Source organism: Natator depressus, chromosome 10, assembly GCF_965152275.1.
Source record: "Natator depressus isolate rNatDep1 chromosome 10, rNatDep2.hap1, whole genome shotgun sequence".
Lineage (NCBI taxonomy): Eukaryota > Metazoa > Chordata > Testudines > Cheloniidae > Natator > Natator depressus.
Genome location: NC_134243.1, coordinates 27,541,209 through 27,555,604, shown reverse-complemented (window position 1 = coordinate 27,555,604; position 14,396 = coordinate 27,541,209). Strand labels below are relative to the sequence as shown.

Sequence of the window (14,396 nt, the reverse complement as noted above, 5' to 3'; positions counted from 1 at the left end):
AAAATTGTCTTCCTTCTCCAGCCACATTCCTTTCTCTCCATTCCACCTTTGGGTTGTTCACTGACTACAGCTCATCTGGAATCAAGGATCCTGGCCCAATATTTAAAATCAGAGCAATATCTAATTATCAGATTGATTATTTTTTTCTCAGGTTTCACAGATGTTCCGTGTCTTCATAAATCTGGCAAATTTCCAGTGGAACCAATTTTCCAGGAGAAAGAAGCTATAGGGATGCTAAAATAAGATTTTTACAATAGAGCTGCTTGCAACCTGAAAACAGGACAGACTATAAGAATCATAGAAGATTAGGGTTGGAAGAGACCTCAGGAGGTCATCTAGTCCCATCTCCTCAAAGCAGGACCAACACCAATTAAATCATTCCAGCCAGGGCTTTGTTAAGCTGGGCCTTAAAAACCTCTAAGGATGGAGATTCCAGCACCTCCATAGGTAACCCATTCCAGGGTTTCACCACCCTCTTAGCAAAATAGTGTTTCCTAATATCTAACCTAGACCTCCCCCACTGCAACTTGAGACCATTGCTTCTTGTTCTGTCGTCTGCCACCACTGAGAACAGCCAAACTCCATCCTCTTTGGAACCCCCCTTCAGGTAGTTGAAGGCTGCTATCAAATCCCCCCTCACTCTTCTCTTCTTCCATTTAAATAACCCCAGTTCCCTCAGCCTCTCTTCGTAAGTCATGTGCCCCAGCCCCCTAATCATTTTCATTGCTCTCCACTGGACTCCCTCCAATTTGTCCACATCCCTCCCCTTAGTGGGGAGACCAAAACTGGTCATGTATGTTATATCCAAAGAACTCTGTGAATGGTGAATCTGTAAACCACTGTATATGAAAGTGAGATTTGATAAATGTCACTGTAATCGAGTTTAAATCAAAAACATTGTTTGAATCTGAAGTGAGTTAAGCAAGGGACTTAGGACTTCTGCTATATTCCTGTCTTTCCCTATGGAGCTTTGGTATTGGAGTTATTCATATATGAACCCTAAAATGTTCAGCACTTGAGATAAACAACCTAACATCAGTGTAGTTATCTGAATTTATCCAGATAGTTTGGTCTGGAAATCTGGCAATTCCTTGCAATTTCCAGTGCTTCCGGATTTTCAGCTGGGTTGGAAATACAACAGCAGCCTTTCCACAATAGTTCTTTCTTTAATTATCTATGTCGGAGGAAACTAGGAGGCGTGAAGGCATGTGGCAATGAAACAGGCATGAAAATATTTCTAATTCCCCAAAGGGGTCAGGTTAGATTCTATTTGTGAGTGAACGTTCCCCATGTTTTTTGATATCAGATCCGGTTCACCACTCCTAACTGCAGTACATACTGCAACCACATGTAATTATTGGGGCTGCTTCAGACCAAATCACTACGGTGTCAGTACTGTGCCAGATCTGCTGCAACTTGGAGGCAAGCAGGTGCTGCATCAACTAGGTCTTGTAGGTGCTAGCACAGGCTGACCAGATGTCCTGATGTTAGGGTCTTTGTCTTATATACACAACTATATCCACCTGCCTAAAAAACAAATGTCCTGATTTTTCACACTTGCTATCTGGTCACCCTAGTTAGCTCTGGGGCCCAACAGCCATGCAGATGCATTGCTAAGGGATTGGTTATTTTACTAGGGCTGGCAGGAAAGAGAAGGGCTGCACATGCTCTAGGTACAGAGGTGTAAACAGTTACAGTTCCAAGTGAACAATAGAGGTTCTTGTTTGGGCCCCTGGAGCAGTCCAGCTGAGAATCAGGGCTCTTCATGCCTAATGCTGGGGGTACCCTCTCCAGTCCAGTCTCTGTTCCAAGCAAACAGGTGCTTCTAGTTAGTGTCTCTCTTTGGGGCACTTCTGCCCTGACTCCCTGCACAGCTGCTGCTGTTGCATAAGTTCCACACAGACCTACACCCAGATGTACTGTCCAGCACTCACAGCCTGTTGCACGTGCAGTTCTGCATATGGTTCCTGAGGAATTTTTTCTGCGTCCAGCTTCTACAGCTCTTGGCTAGCCACATGGCCTCTCCAGCCAGCTTCCCTGCAGCTGCTTGCTACGTAGCTGCCACTTTCCAAACAGAACCTGCTCGCTTCCTGGTTCAAGAGAAAGGGGATGTGCAGTGGGGACAGGCTGATGGGAGTTGTTAGACCTCTGCTTAGATGATCATCATGTTATCAGTGTTACCTTTGTGATCCCTCTTCCTTCTCCCTCCTATTCTTTGTTCAACCTACTTGTAATGCCATGTTTTTAAATTGTATTGTAAGTTCTTTAGGGCAGAGACCTTGGTTGAAAACCTAGGCTCACTGAAACCCAGTGGGAGTTTTCCATTGACTTTAGTGGGGTGAAGATTTCACCCCCGTGTCTTACTATGCATTTGTACAGTACATGGCACAATGAGGTCTCAGTCCTGACAGTGGCCTCTAGGTATTGCTGTAATACAGGGAATGATCATATGTAGCATTGTGGATTATCTTTAAGTCCCTTGCAGTACCTAAAAAAGCACCATCTAGAGTAGCAGCCTAGACTCTGCATTTTCTTGTTTGCAATGTTGTAATTTGCAGCATCAATATTATTTCAGGTTTTTGGTCGTTAATGAATATGTCAAGATATGGAAATGAATTATGTCCTTTTAATAATGTAATGGAGCTCTGACTTGTAGATCTGCATTTTCTTTTTTAGCCTGCGTCATTTAACTCCCAGTAAGAATATGCTGATCCGAGATAAGTAATTTTGATTAATGAATATTTAAAAAATAACTGTGTTCTGTAATTTCCACCGCAGCCCTTATATTCCTCCTAGTCTCAACAATACTGTAGCCCACTTTTATTCCATAGTGGAAATGTTTTCTGTAGCAGTTGTTAACAAGGGTGAAATTGTTACAAACAGGCTGCAGTATGGACTGGTACAGAGATGCCACTGTCCCAGCACAGGGTACTGAGGATAATGAGCCTAAACTAGAACCAGAGATAAATGCCTTTTGTAGTGCCAGGGGAAAATGAGCACTGTTTTACCCTTTTAAAAGCCTTTTGTATGCGCCCACCCTCACAAAAGGTGTTTGATCCACTACCCTGTCACAGACCCTGGGAAGCCTGCCCTGCCTCCACTTCTCTTTGTGATGAGGTCCTGCAGTCCAACCCCCTCTCCAACTAGCTTACGTCCCCTTGGTTGCCAACCATGTTGCTTAGCAGGCCCAATGGATATGGCACCTTCAAGAGCTCTCACTCAGGAGCCCGTGAACAGTAATAGCATGAAGAAAAATAGCCTCTCCAAAAACAAAGTGATTTATTTTGCCAAAAAAAAAAAAAAAAGAAAAAAAAAAGGTACACAGTGCTTATAGAAGTGGATTTAAAACAGTGACCTGCATTCATATTTTCTTCCCCACACTTGGAATTCCACTCAAGTCACTAAGTAAACATGAGAAACAAAGTGGGTGAGGTAATATCTTTTATTGGACCAACATCTGCTGGCGAGAGAGATAAGCTTTTGAGCCACACATAGATCTTCTTCAGATCTGGGAAAGGTACTCGGAGTGTCACAGCTAAATGCAAGGTAGAACAGATTGTTTATCATAAAAAGTTAGCACATATTCCAAGAGACCATTCCAGATGATAACTCTTCACTCTGCGTGAGCCAAGCCCGGAAGTCTACACAGCAATGAAACAGCTCTACAGCCCAAGCCCTGCAAGCCGAGTTGGATGGCACAGGCCAGCCATGGGTTTTTCTTTGTGGTGTAGACACCCTCTCTCACCAACAGAAGTTGGTTCAATAACAGATATTACCTCACCCACCTTCTGTCTGGAATATCCTGGGATCTACATGGCTACAACTACAACTAGGTAAACATGACTCAGTCTTGGGGTCCACTGCTTTCTTAGGGACCAAATTGTAGCCTGCTTGCTGCAGACCCTGTCTTTCAGTCAGTTTCTGGGTCAGCCTGCAGCATGATCTCTCTCTCTCTCTCTTTTTCTGGGTACATCTACACTGCAATCAGGACAGCATGTGTAGGCACACCCAATCTGCCTTGATAAAGCTAACTTGCTACATGCAGCTGGGAAGCTGCAGTGGCATTGGCTAGCCACCCAAGTACATACCTAGGGGTCCCAGGCAGGATTGTACTGAGGCGGCTAGCCTGTGCTGCTGTGGCTACGTTGCTATTTTTAGCAAACTAGTTGGTGAACTGACCACTTCCCCCTCCCTCTTTCTCAGGGGACCTTTTAATAGATCAATGTCTTTTGATCTCTCTTCTCAGCCTGGGCTAAACAACCGTATAGCCAGGGTTGAGGCTGAGGAATCCTTCTTCACAGCTATAAACCTAGCTATTATGTTTGAGAAGATGATCCATATCTAGACTATTATTTTACCTTTTCTTCCTGGTTTCTTTTAACAATGCCGTTTGATCTAATTCTGTGCATTCGGGCAGGTTAATATCACCCCGATGCAAAAAGGGCATATTATAATGCAAATATTTCTCAGATCTATGTACAAATATTTCTCAGTTCTTCACACACCCATTGAAATAAATGAGAAGACTTATGTTAACTTGAATGAGCTTTGGACTGGCCCCAGGTCAGTTCTGTTGTGCAGTGCAGCAGAAGCTGGACTGGGACCTTCACCCTCCTGTTCATTTTCTAGAATTACTGGCAGTATTACAGACTGCCAATACTGTGCTTAGAGAGTGGGATTTTGCTTGACCCATGCATAGAGGCACAAGAAATAAAGGAAGGATGCCTTTGCCCTCTTCTTACTTACACCCATTTCTTCCCTACTTGAGCATAAGCTATGCACAATCCAGCCTATAATGTACTGAAGAAGAAGAAGAAGAAGAAGAAAATCTTTCAAATGCGTGGTTGTGGGTAGCAGCAGTAGAAAATGTCATTCAACTTGTTTCAGGGAATAAGATGTGAAGAATTGATTGAGTAATCAATTTAATAATGAACAGAATTTCAAATACAAAAATAATTAGTTGACACAGCCTTTGGGCACAGTTCACTACAGTTTTATATGCTGTCTATGTAGTCGTTCGGCTCAAAAACAGGGTAATTTTGATGTAAAATGATTCATAGGCAATAGCTATGCACACGTTTCTCATATTAATAACATTTTTAACCACCTTTTGGAACTTCTGAAACCTTATATGCACTCTCAAGGTGCATAGATCAAAAATTGATAGATGCACAAATAGATCATCAGAAAATTTATTTTCAGCGTAACCAACATAATGTAATTCATCCTAATGTAAATTAATACAAAATGCCAAGCACTATATAGTAGAAAAATGAGGTGAAGAGTAAGGCATAAAGGTGAACAAGTTGGGCCTGTTAGGTTGTTGAATTCTGTCAATTAGATCAGCTGGTGATTTTGATTTTTTTCCCCCTGCACAAAAATGGATGCAGTCCTGTTCCCATTGGAGAGAAATCTATTTGAGGTTTGTTGCTGACTTGAGTGGGAGCAGGATCCTGACTTGAATAGGAGCAGGATCCTGACATTTCCCTACTCTATCAACACCCCATTCTAAATACTTTGGTTTGGTATATATACAGAAGGGTTTTTAATTACATGTCTGATGCTGTCATGCACACAAAAAATGTTGAGGGAGAATCTAAAATCAAATGTTTGTGCTTTACAAAATACTTTTCTATTATTCATGGAAGACCAGAACCTCATCTGGGTAGAAGTCTGTATTGATCCTTCTGTTTTGTTAGTGTCAATTATGTTGGACCTACATTTTTGAAAATCATACTTCAAAAATCTTCTATAAAAGTTTCCATAAAAGCAGGGGGAACTGAAGTTTACCTCCGAAGTGTTAGAACAAAGGAAGAAGGCAGCACCGATGTAAATCAAACAATATTGGCATATTGGTGTGAATGTTAAAGTTCAGGAGGGATTATTTTGGCCACAAGATCCTTTCTGAGCTGCTCTTGGCCAAAATTAGACCAAAGTTATTTGAGAGTACACCAATGCTTTCCTGCGGCTTTGCTGTAAAATTGGCCATTTTAATAACTAATAAAAGATTATCTGTTTTTATTTTGTTCTCAGTAAAAATTAATAAAGGCCTTCCCCTTACATAATTTGCTATGAATCAGCCATATATATATGGCTGATTCATAACAAATCATATGTATGTGTGTATGTGTGTGTGTGTGTGTGTGTGTGTGTGTGTATATATATATATACACACTATATATATACATAAATTAAAGAAATTATTATGCAAATAAATTATTTTATATTTTCCAAAATTAAGTCAATTTTTATGTGCTAGTGGTAAGGAAGTATTTTTTTACTGCTGCTAGATAGAAGCCTTTAAGGCTCTCCTGATTACTGTTTGTTTAATGGATTTTAGTTTGCTCTCCCAATCCTGCTTTGCTATTATGTCTCTTGATGAGCCTTGTTATAGACTGTTTTAGCAGGTGCCTATCCATTTGCCACCTGCCCTGGTGCAGTGAATGATTCTGCAATTTAGCTAATGCATTTTAATTATTTACGTGACATTTTACCTTGTATGGTTAGAGTGAGTATGTAAATTGCCTAGAGACTGCAAAAAACGTCCTGCCTTAACTGGAATGTAGACTAAGTGTACAGTCTATGGTCAACGATGATGATAAAACCAAAGACAAAAAAAAAAAAAAAAGGAATGGCATTGGCATAAAAAAAGGAATATTTGTTCTCATGTTCATACCTATGCTGGTACACCCCCGACTCCTCTTATTTCTCCATTGATCTATAGTTAGTAAGTGTATATTGTGTAAGTTGATGTACTCAGTGAAAAAATTGCATGTATATGTTTTTACATCTACCTCAATATACAAAACATACCATAGTAAGAAAGTGTGTAATAGTGCCAGTTCATAAGGTCAGGGATGATTTTCATGATAAATAATACACAGTTTAGAAAGTCACCAAGACTTGTCTCTTTTACATTGGAAAATTGTCTTTGAAACAAGAATTCTCTTGATTGATTCAGTAAATGAATGTAGCCAAGCAAGATGAATTAAAAATATTTCACTTTATCATGTTATAAAAGTCTAAGCCACAAAAACCCTTGCATAACCATTCATTTTACATACAGTGCCTATCAAAATTTTAAAAATAAGAAAACCAACAAATCTGGTATAACTGTCAGTGCTACCTAGCCTAACGATTATAACTCTGACCTAATTTTGAGTTTTAAGTATATGTGGTTTTACTGCAAAAACAAACAAAACAAAAAATATACCAAATTAGCACAAAGACTGTAACTTTCTTCTGATTTAGTTGTCGTATTTCCCTGTTCCCTGTATTGCATTTCTCTCCCAGTAGGACTAACAGCAGCAGCAATAACACTGTGAAGTCAGTAGATGGCTGTAGAAAAGTATGTTGAACACTCTTGTGTTAGAGTAATAAGATTGGGGAAGGCCTTGACCTGACTGGATGCTGCTTTTATCTGAAGTACATTTAAAGAGATAAAGGGGAAGCAGGGTGCAGTAGATGCTCCTTTCTTTTCCATGGGAGCTCAGCTTTGAGTTAAAAAATTCTCAAGTGCAGGATTTGTGAACTGGGTCCTTTAGCAAGGAAATGTAATGGCTTAGGTGCCACTGGAGTCACCTGCTTTACACTGATGATTTTTTTTTTCCGTCAAGGCGTCTTAGAAATCTTTCTATAAATTCCTACTGAGGGGGCTTCTGTAAATCCCATAGCAGCTATCAGGAAGTGGTGTGCCCCCATTTATTTCTTTATTTATTTTTCTGCTTTTACCACTGTAGGTGGCTGCCTTTAGTGCATGGACCTGCTCATTAAACAGACACACCAAGAATTGTTACCTAAGCAAGCCTGACAGTAAAGAAACGACAGGCAGAGTTAGGGAGAAAAAGGGAAGAAAAAAAGACAGCCTGAAGCAAGTCACTTCACACGCAGAAAGAGCCACTGAACGAATGCTATTCTCATAAACAAACAAAAAATATCTTGTTTAAGAAAAGAAGAGAACTGTGAGGACTTGACAGAAAAAGGCAAGATTTTCTACCCACTGGTTTCAGTTTTCCTTCCAGACATACTTGGTGAAGTAAGGAGACTTCTCTTTGCTGACAGATCCCTTGATTTCTCTTTCAAGATGATGATGTATTTGTGGGTAGGTAGTGTCTCTCTCCATGTCAATCTTTTATTAATAAATTGACTTTGGGACTATAGATTTTAGCCTACAGTAACAGCATATTTTGTAATATGTAAAGGTGCCTATACTGCAGGATAGCCTAGCACAGCTAGTGTACATTACATTACATGTGGTTGCATTACCAATGGGAGTTTAAATGAACTGGTTCATTAACGTTAAGCTGCAATTTTATTTTCAGGGTTTAGAGGGTGTTTGGTAGTGCACTGCTTTCTTTTCGTTGCCTTAAGAAAATGCTACAATTGTATCTCTGTGATTCACTGTGTGCTTCAGTCATAAAATGAATGCTGCATCACTTGTGGATGTACAGAATTTGCTTTCTTTATCAAAAATGAACTAATCTTAGTGTGAGTTCAAACTTCAAATTATGCTACTTGATGTGTGTGTATGTGTATGTGTGTAGTAGTAGTAGTTGTTGTGACAATATTTCTTAGCCTTTGAAGTATGTGATGACTGACAGGTATAAATGCAGAAATATCTTAATATGCACTTATTCTAGTCCTTTTACATTCAGCATTGTTCTGATTTTTTGCAGCAAAATCTGTTCACCTGAGAAACTAAAATAGGACTCTTCTGTGACACATTCATTGTCAGTTAATGAATGTATTAGCCTTTTAATTCATCCAGCTATAAATGCAAACACATTTTTATTTTTTTCCCAAAAAGAAATCAGTGAACAAGTCTGCATAATTTAGAAGCATTTCTCAGTTCTTCTTCAAAGAGTGTATATCTTCTAGGGAAATACTTTAATCTCATTTGACAATCCATTTTTATTTGAAATATATTTTCTGCTAAACATAAAATATAAATAGATGTGGGCTAGCTTCTAATCTGGGCCACCTGTTCAAAACAGGCTACATGAAGGCTATACTCCTTAGAAATATTATCAGTAAATCACTACCTTTCTCTTAAACTGCTTGCGGGTCATGGTGTAAATCCCTTTTTACAGTTCCTTCTAATTTCTGTCTACCCTGTAATATATTGTAATAACTTCTGTTAGTTGGACAAAAGGCACCATAAGCAGACTTGTACGCTACTTATTTCAGTTCTTTGACCTGTGTTATCATTTCCAGAGCTTCTCCAATCAGTGAGCCTTATGATTTTGACTTTTTTTTTACAGCATACTGTAGTACATTACGTCAATTTAGTTTTCACAAGCAATATCTATTCATGTATTTCAACAGCAAGAGGCATCACAGATTACTGCCTGTTTATTCTTTAACCCTTTACCATGATTCTTTGTTTTATTGTAACTATGTAACCACTAATCCATATCAATTTTTTATAATATGTTAAAGCCCAAAATCTTTGCTATAATGATCCATTTTTTCTACACAATTTTACTCTTTTGTTTTGGAATTAACATCATCATATGAAAGGGATTCTGAAACAGAGAGTAAATATTTGAGGATAATACACACAATTCTTTTGTGGAAAGAGAAATAAAAATGATAGGACTTATGTTGTTCTATATTTTTGTTACACTTATGCAAAGCATTTAATAGGAAATCATATTAATTTAGTGAAGGACTGATTTTTTTTAATTGTATGTATCCTTGTTCATTAGAATACCAATTTCCTTAATTTTAATTAAAGGTAGTTATTCTATCTTTTATTATCTTATAATTTATGTACTTCTCTAGCTATGCCCGTTACTCATGTGTGTTCTATCCCAAAGCACAAGAGTAAGCAGTTTCTGTTGTTACGCCCTCTTGGGTTCTTAAAGCTTACTGACCTGCTTTCTTAGTAATTAATCTTTGACCTTTAAAACCTAGTTCTTCAATGCCTGTTTTCCTCTTTTTGACTTACTTTTTATGGTACTTCATATTTTTATTAGCAGCATGCATCAAACTGAAGCATGTATAATCGATATATATCACTACTACACCTGGGTATTAAGCACAGTTTCCATTTTTAATTTGCCTTTGCAGGTATAAAAATGATTTAAATCAAACTTCCAAATCAGATTAGTTAGATGTATGCTGAGAATTCAGGGATTTTAGTATATTTGGATGGTACTGGTTCCTTTTGTTCTGAAAATAAGGAAAGGATGCATTCAGCAAAAATATGATTACATTTTAGTTTTTCTGTAGTGGTAGGAATTGTGTACCTAAAATATATTGATATTTGAAAGAGGTGTGGCTGTTATAGTGAACAATGAGCTTTTGACACGTACAGGTGCAATGTATAAACTCCCCTATAGCAACATATGAAAGGCTCTCTCTAAGCCCTACTTCAACTTTTACTGTCATTATGTAAAAACCTAGTTAATAATATTAGTATAATTTTGAGTAGCCAACTTTTGTGAAAAAGTGAATCTTTTTTTAAAGAAGTGTGTGATGAATTTATTCTCTTTCTCTAATCAGCATAGATATATTTGCTCCATCTTATCCACCACTTTATTGAACAGTGTTACTATGTAGTTTCATTCATGCAGGGATTTAAAAAGAAAAAATGCCATTCCAGCTGTTTTACATTCTATATTGTTTTACTAATTAGGACCCTGGAAACATTATTTTCAGTTGTTGTTGTATTGACAATTTGTGGGTCTCTTTATAGTGAACAAACTGTAAATGTGTTCAGTTAATGAAATCAAACAATATCTTAGTGGTGCAGTGAACAGCTAGGATAATTCACTGTGTTGACTGCAGGATTAGTATTTTTTTCAAACTGTGTATTAAAAGACTTCTAAAAGTGAAGTGGGTGCCTGCGACATGTTGGATTCACAGTCTTGCGGAATGAAATGCTCTGTTTCTCCATGGTACAAGCACCCCAACAATCCTTGTACTCCCATCCAAAGGTGAAGGGGATGAAATTCAGTTGCCATGCCCATTAAACTGTGCTGAGACAGCTTTTGCAAGTGTGGCATTGTACAACTGTACTGTAGGAACTTGACTGCGTCTACCAACCAATCTCATATGGACCACCAGACTTCAAGGACTTTTCATAACTACTCACTTGGACTGGATTACAACCAGCACCTAAAGTTGAAAGGATTTGCATACTTTTGACTTGAATCCTGAGCCCTGCTCCAATACGATGCACATTTTTATTCAGCAGGAAGATTTGTTGCACTTGTGATGCCAGGCTTTCCTGACAAGCCATGATACAAGCCTCACAATCCTGTACGACTAATGCTTGATGGATATGTTGTAATGGAATATGGAAAAAAAGATTTTCCCATTTCCCCAGATATAATTGATTAGCGTAAGGGCTTTTACCAAGGCTGTGAGGGTGTTTTTCACAGAAACATCATATACCTTTGACTTATTGATTGGAAGTTGAAACATCTAAAGGTATGTCTACTATGTAGTTGGTGGTGTCATTTCCGGCTTGGGTAGACTTATCCCTGCTAGCTCTGACTGAGATAGCATGCTAAAAATAGTACTTCTGCCTCTTCAAGTACAATCCTGTCTGAAACCCTCAGTGCATACTCAGGGAGGCTAGCCCCCCCCCTTCACCCATGCTGCCATGGCTACATTGCTATCTTTAGTATGTAAGCTTGGTCCGAACTAGCAGGGATATGTTTACCCAAGCTGAAAAGTACACCTGCAGTTCCAGGGTAGACATCTCCTTAATGTCAGTGAGTTGGATGCATTTTTGGCCTGATCAATGGGAATGAGAGTGCTTAGCACCTTCCATAAGACGATTAGCCCCTCAGAGGAGTGGATGTTTTTATATTCTATTTCCCATGCCCATTCTGCCTTTCTTATTTCATAATTAAGCATAGTTTGTGATCTTCTTAGCATATGCACATCATGCCTCAGGTGGCATGTGACCAGGATTCATCACCGAATTTGGTACACTGATTGGATCATTAGCGTCCCCTGGCCTGGGCTGGGTACTGACAGGGAGCGCAACATGAACGCTGATGTAGTTTGTGATACACAAAGATATGCATTGTTTTCTTCCCCCAAAAAACATGCCCTGATATAATGTGAATTTTTCTTTCAGTAATTTGAATTATGACATTATTTCCTGTTAGACATCACACTAATGATCAGCTCCTATATTTTGAGTCAAAAGATTAGAGATAGAGCCAAAGTGTCCAATTAAATATAAATTCATATGATATTAAATATTGTTATAAGAAATTGGGGGTAAAGTAATTTGAAAATAGCTTTTTAGAAATGTCAGTGCTCAACTTTTACATTATTTTTTAATTTTCTGTGAACACTCCATGCTAATGTTACCTAAAATATACTGTGACTGACTATTCACAAAGCCCTTGGTCACTAGTCTGTTTTCTCAAATACATCCCAACATGCTGATCCTTTGCACGTGGATTGGTTTTTAAGCAGCCTTTTAAACAAATATTTTGTATTCATTTAAAGGAGGTGTTCACTTGAAGCTATGGAGAACTACTTGATCAAATAAGGCAGATTTGAAAGCATGGCTGGAAATGAAATTTGTATTTGCCCAAACCTGGAGTCCACAGACATAGAGGAACACACTGAAATATGTATATGCAATAGCAACAAGATACTTTCTTGTCGCAATAGCACGTTGTTTTGACAACTCTGAAACACAAAGCTTTCAGGTCAAGCAGAGAGAATTGCATGTTGTGCTTCAGTTTATTAGCAGAATGTAGCTCAGGTGAAAATTCATGGGAAAGATTGAAGCAGTGAGGAGCGATAGTAAGAGGGTATCTCTGAAATTTTGATTTTAGTCATTTTAAATTAGTTGACAGCATTTTCTGTGGTTTCATCTGGGGAGATTGCATAGAATTAGTTAATGTTGTGAGCATTTTCTTATTGAGCGATATCTTATTAAGTTTCTCTGTAAGACTTTGTGTGAGTTTACCATATTCAAATGCAGACAATGATATTTCATTCAATTTTAACAGTCGCCTTACTGGTTCTTATGTACTGTCATATTTTCAGGGATAGAGTATGTATTTTTCATATGAATTAGGAAAGTATTGTATTCAAAGTGTAGCATGTGTTTTTTCTACAGTAGATAAGTTCCATTACATAAATTTTAAGAGAATCATTTCAAGATTGCTTTTCATATGAAGGAAACAAAACTCCGAGCTTATATGAATACTATTAAAACAAAAAACAAAATCCCTGGAAATCTTAAAACTACCGTGAGCAGGGACAAGTAGAAATTATAATGATAGTTTACAGATATCTTATGGCATGAAAACATACATGGCTGTGGGGAATATAATTATCTTAATATTTTATAAAAACTTTTTTTAATAAAGATTTCACTGCATATGCAATACGTGAACTGAAAGAGGCATTTTGCACTGAACCTACCTTACAATATCTTCCCAGTAATGTGACAGGTTAATAGACAAAATGTGTTATATGTTGTGTTTAAAGAGCTGTGGATAGGTGATTGATAATATAAACAAAATAAATATGTAGCATGGCTTGCAAGTGGAGCACTTAAGTATAGATGTTGTTACATAAATATTTTGATTACTCCATAATGTTAAATCCTTTCAGTTAAGAGAAATCAAACATATTATCTGAAAAACTGCAGGCACCTTCCAAGTCCAAATGATCCTCTCACTGGTTTCCACAAGGATTTTGAATAAAACATGTCGCTTCATACTCTATGGCTGACTGCATGACCGCTGACGTTGAATAAATATGTACCTTTTATTATTAACACAGAAAAATACAAAACAATTTAGTAATAGAGAACACCAATATGAATTTCAAGCATCTTCAAGGACATTTGACTCAATAAACTTGAAAAATAGAGTATTACAGTTTATAAAGCAGCAGCCTTGATCCGTGAAATGAAAGGACTAGTTGAATGAAAGCAGGGTCACAATTAGTTAAAGTAGGATCCAAGACAATTGGGTTGTCCCGCTGAATGTGTTCAATTTTAAAGTTTTCTTAGCAAAACACAACTGTGCAGATGAAGTGTTTGTTTTTTCTCTCTCTCTATGCACACAGGACAATACCCTGTATTTCCTTGGATATCAGAATATCTCTGGATATAAAAGGCAACTCATAAACTATGCCCCAAAGTTGGTTTGAAGAAGTATTTCAGTCATGTAAACTTCAGTCTTGCTTTAGAATGTTTGAGCCCAAACCTTTAATGATAATTGACATCACTTTAAAACATGTCCCAATACATTAATGTTTTCTGAAACATTTGGCACATGAGTTCAATTGAAAATCCACCTGTTTCTGCATATACAACAGACTTTATTATTTATTTAATCTTTCTTTTCTTTGGTCTTGGACTTCTTTAAATTACCAAAGTTTTTCATTGTTTTTTCAGCAAAGGGAGA

General features: G+C 37.8%; 1 protein-coding gene across 32 annotated transcripts in view; it reads left to right on the top strand.

Annotated features, from left to right (window-relative positions):
- The window catches only part of RBFOX1 (RNA binding fox-1 homolog 1), a 2,406,891-nt gene that overhangs the window by 1,826,808 nt on the left and 565,687 nt on the right, over window positions 1-14,396 (top strand). Inside the window, exon 1 of one of the 32 annotated variants that reach the window (XM_074965532.1) lies at window positions 7,642-8,101. The exons of the other annotated variants lie outside the window; for them this stretch is intronic. Within the exon in view, the coding sequence (XP_074821633.1) occupies window positions 8,084-8,101 (18 nt within the window). The 5' untranslated portion in view covers window positions 7,642-8,083. Of the gene's footprint in view, window positions 1-7,641; window positions 8,102-14,396 lie in introns of those variants that run through there. 32 annotated transcript variants of the gene reach the window in all.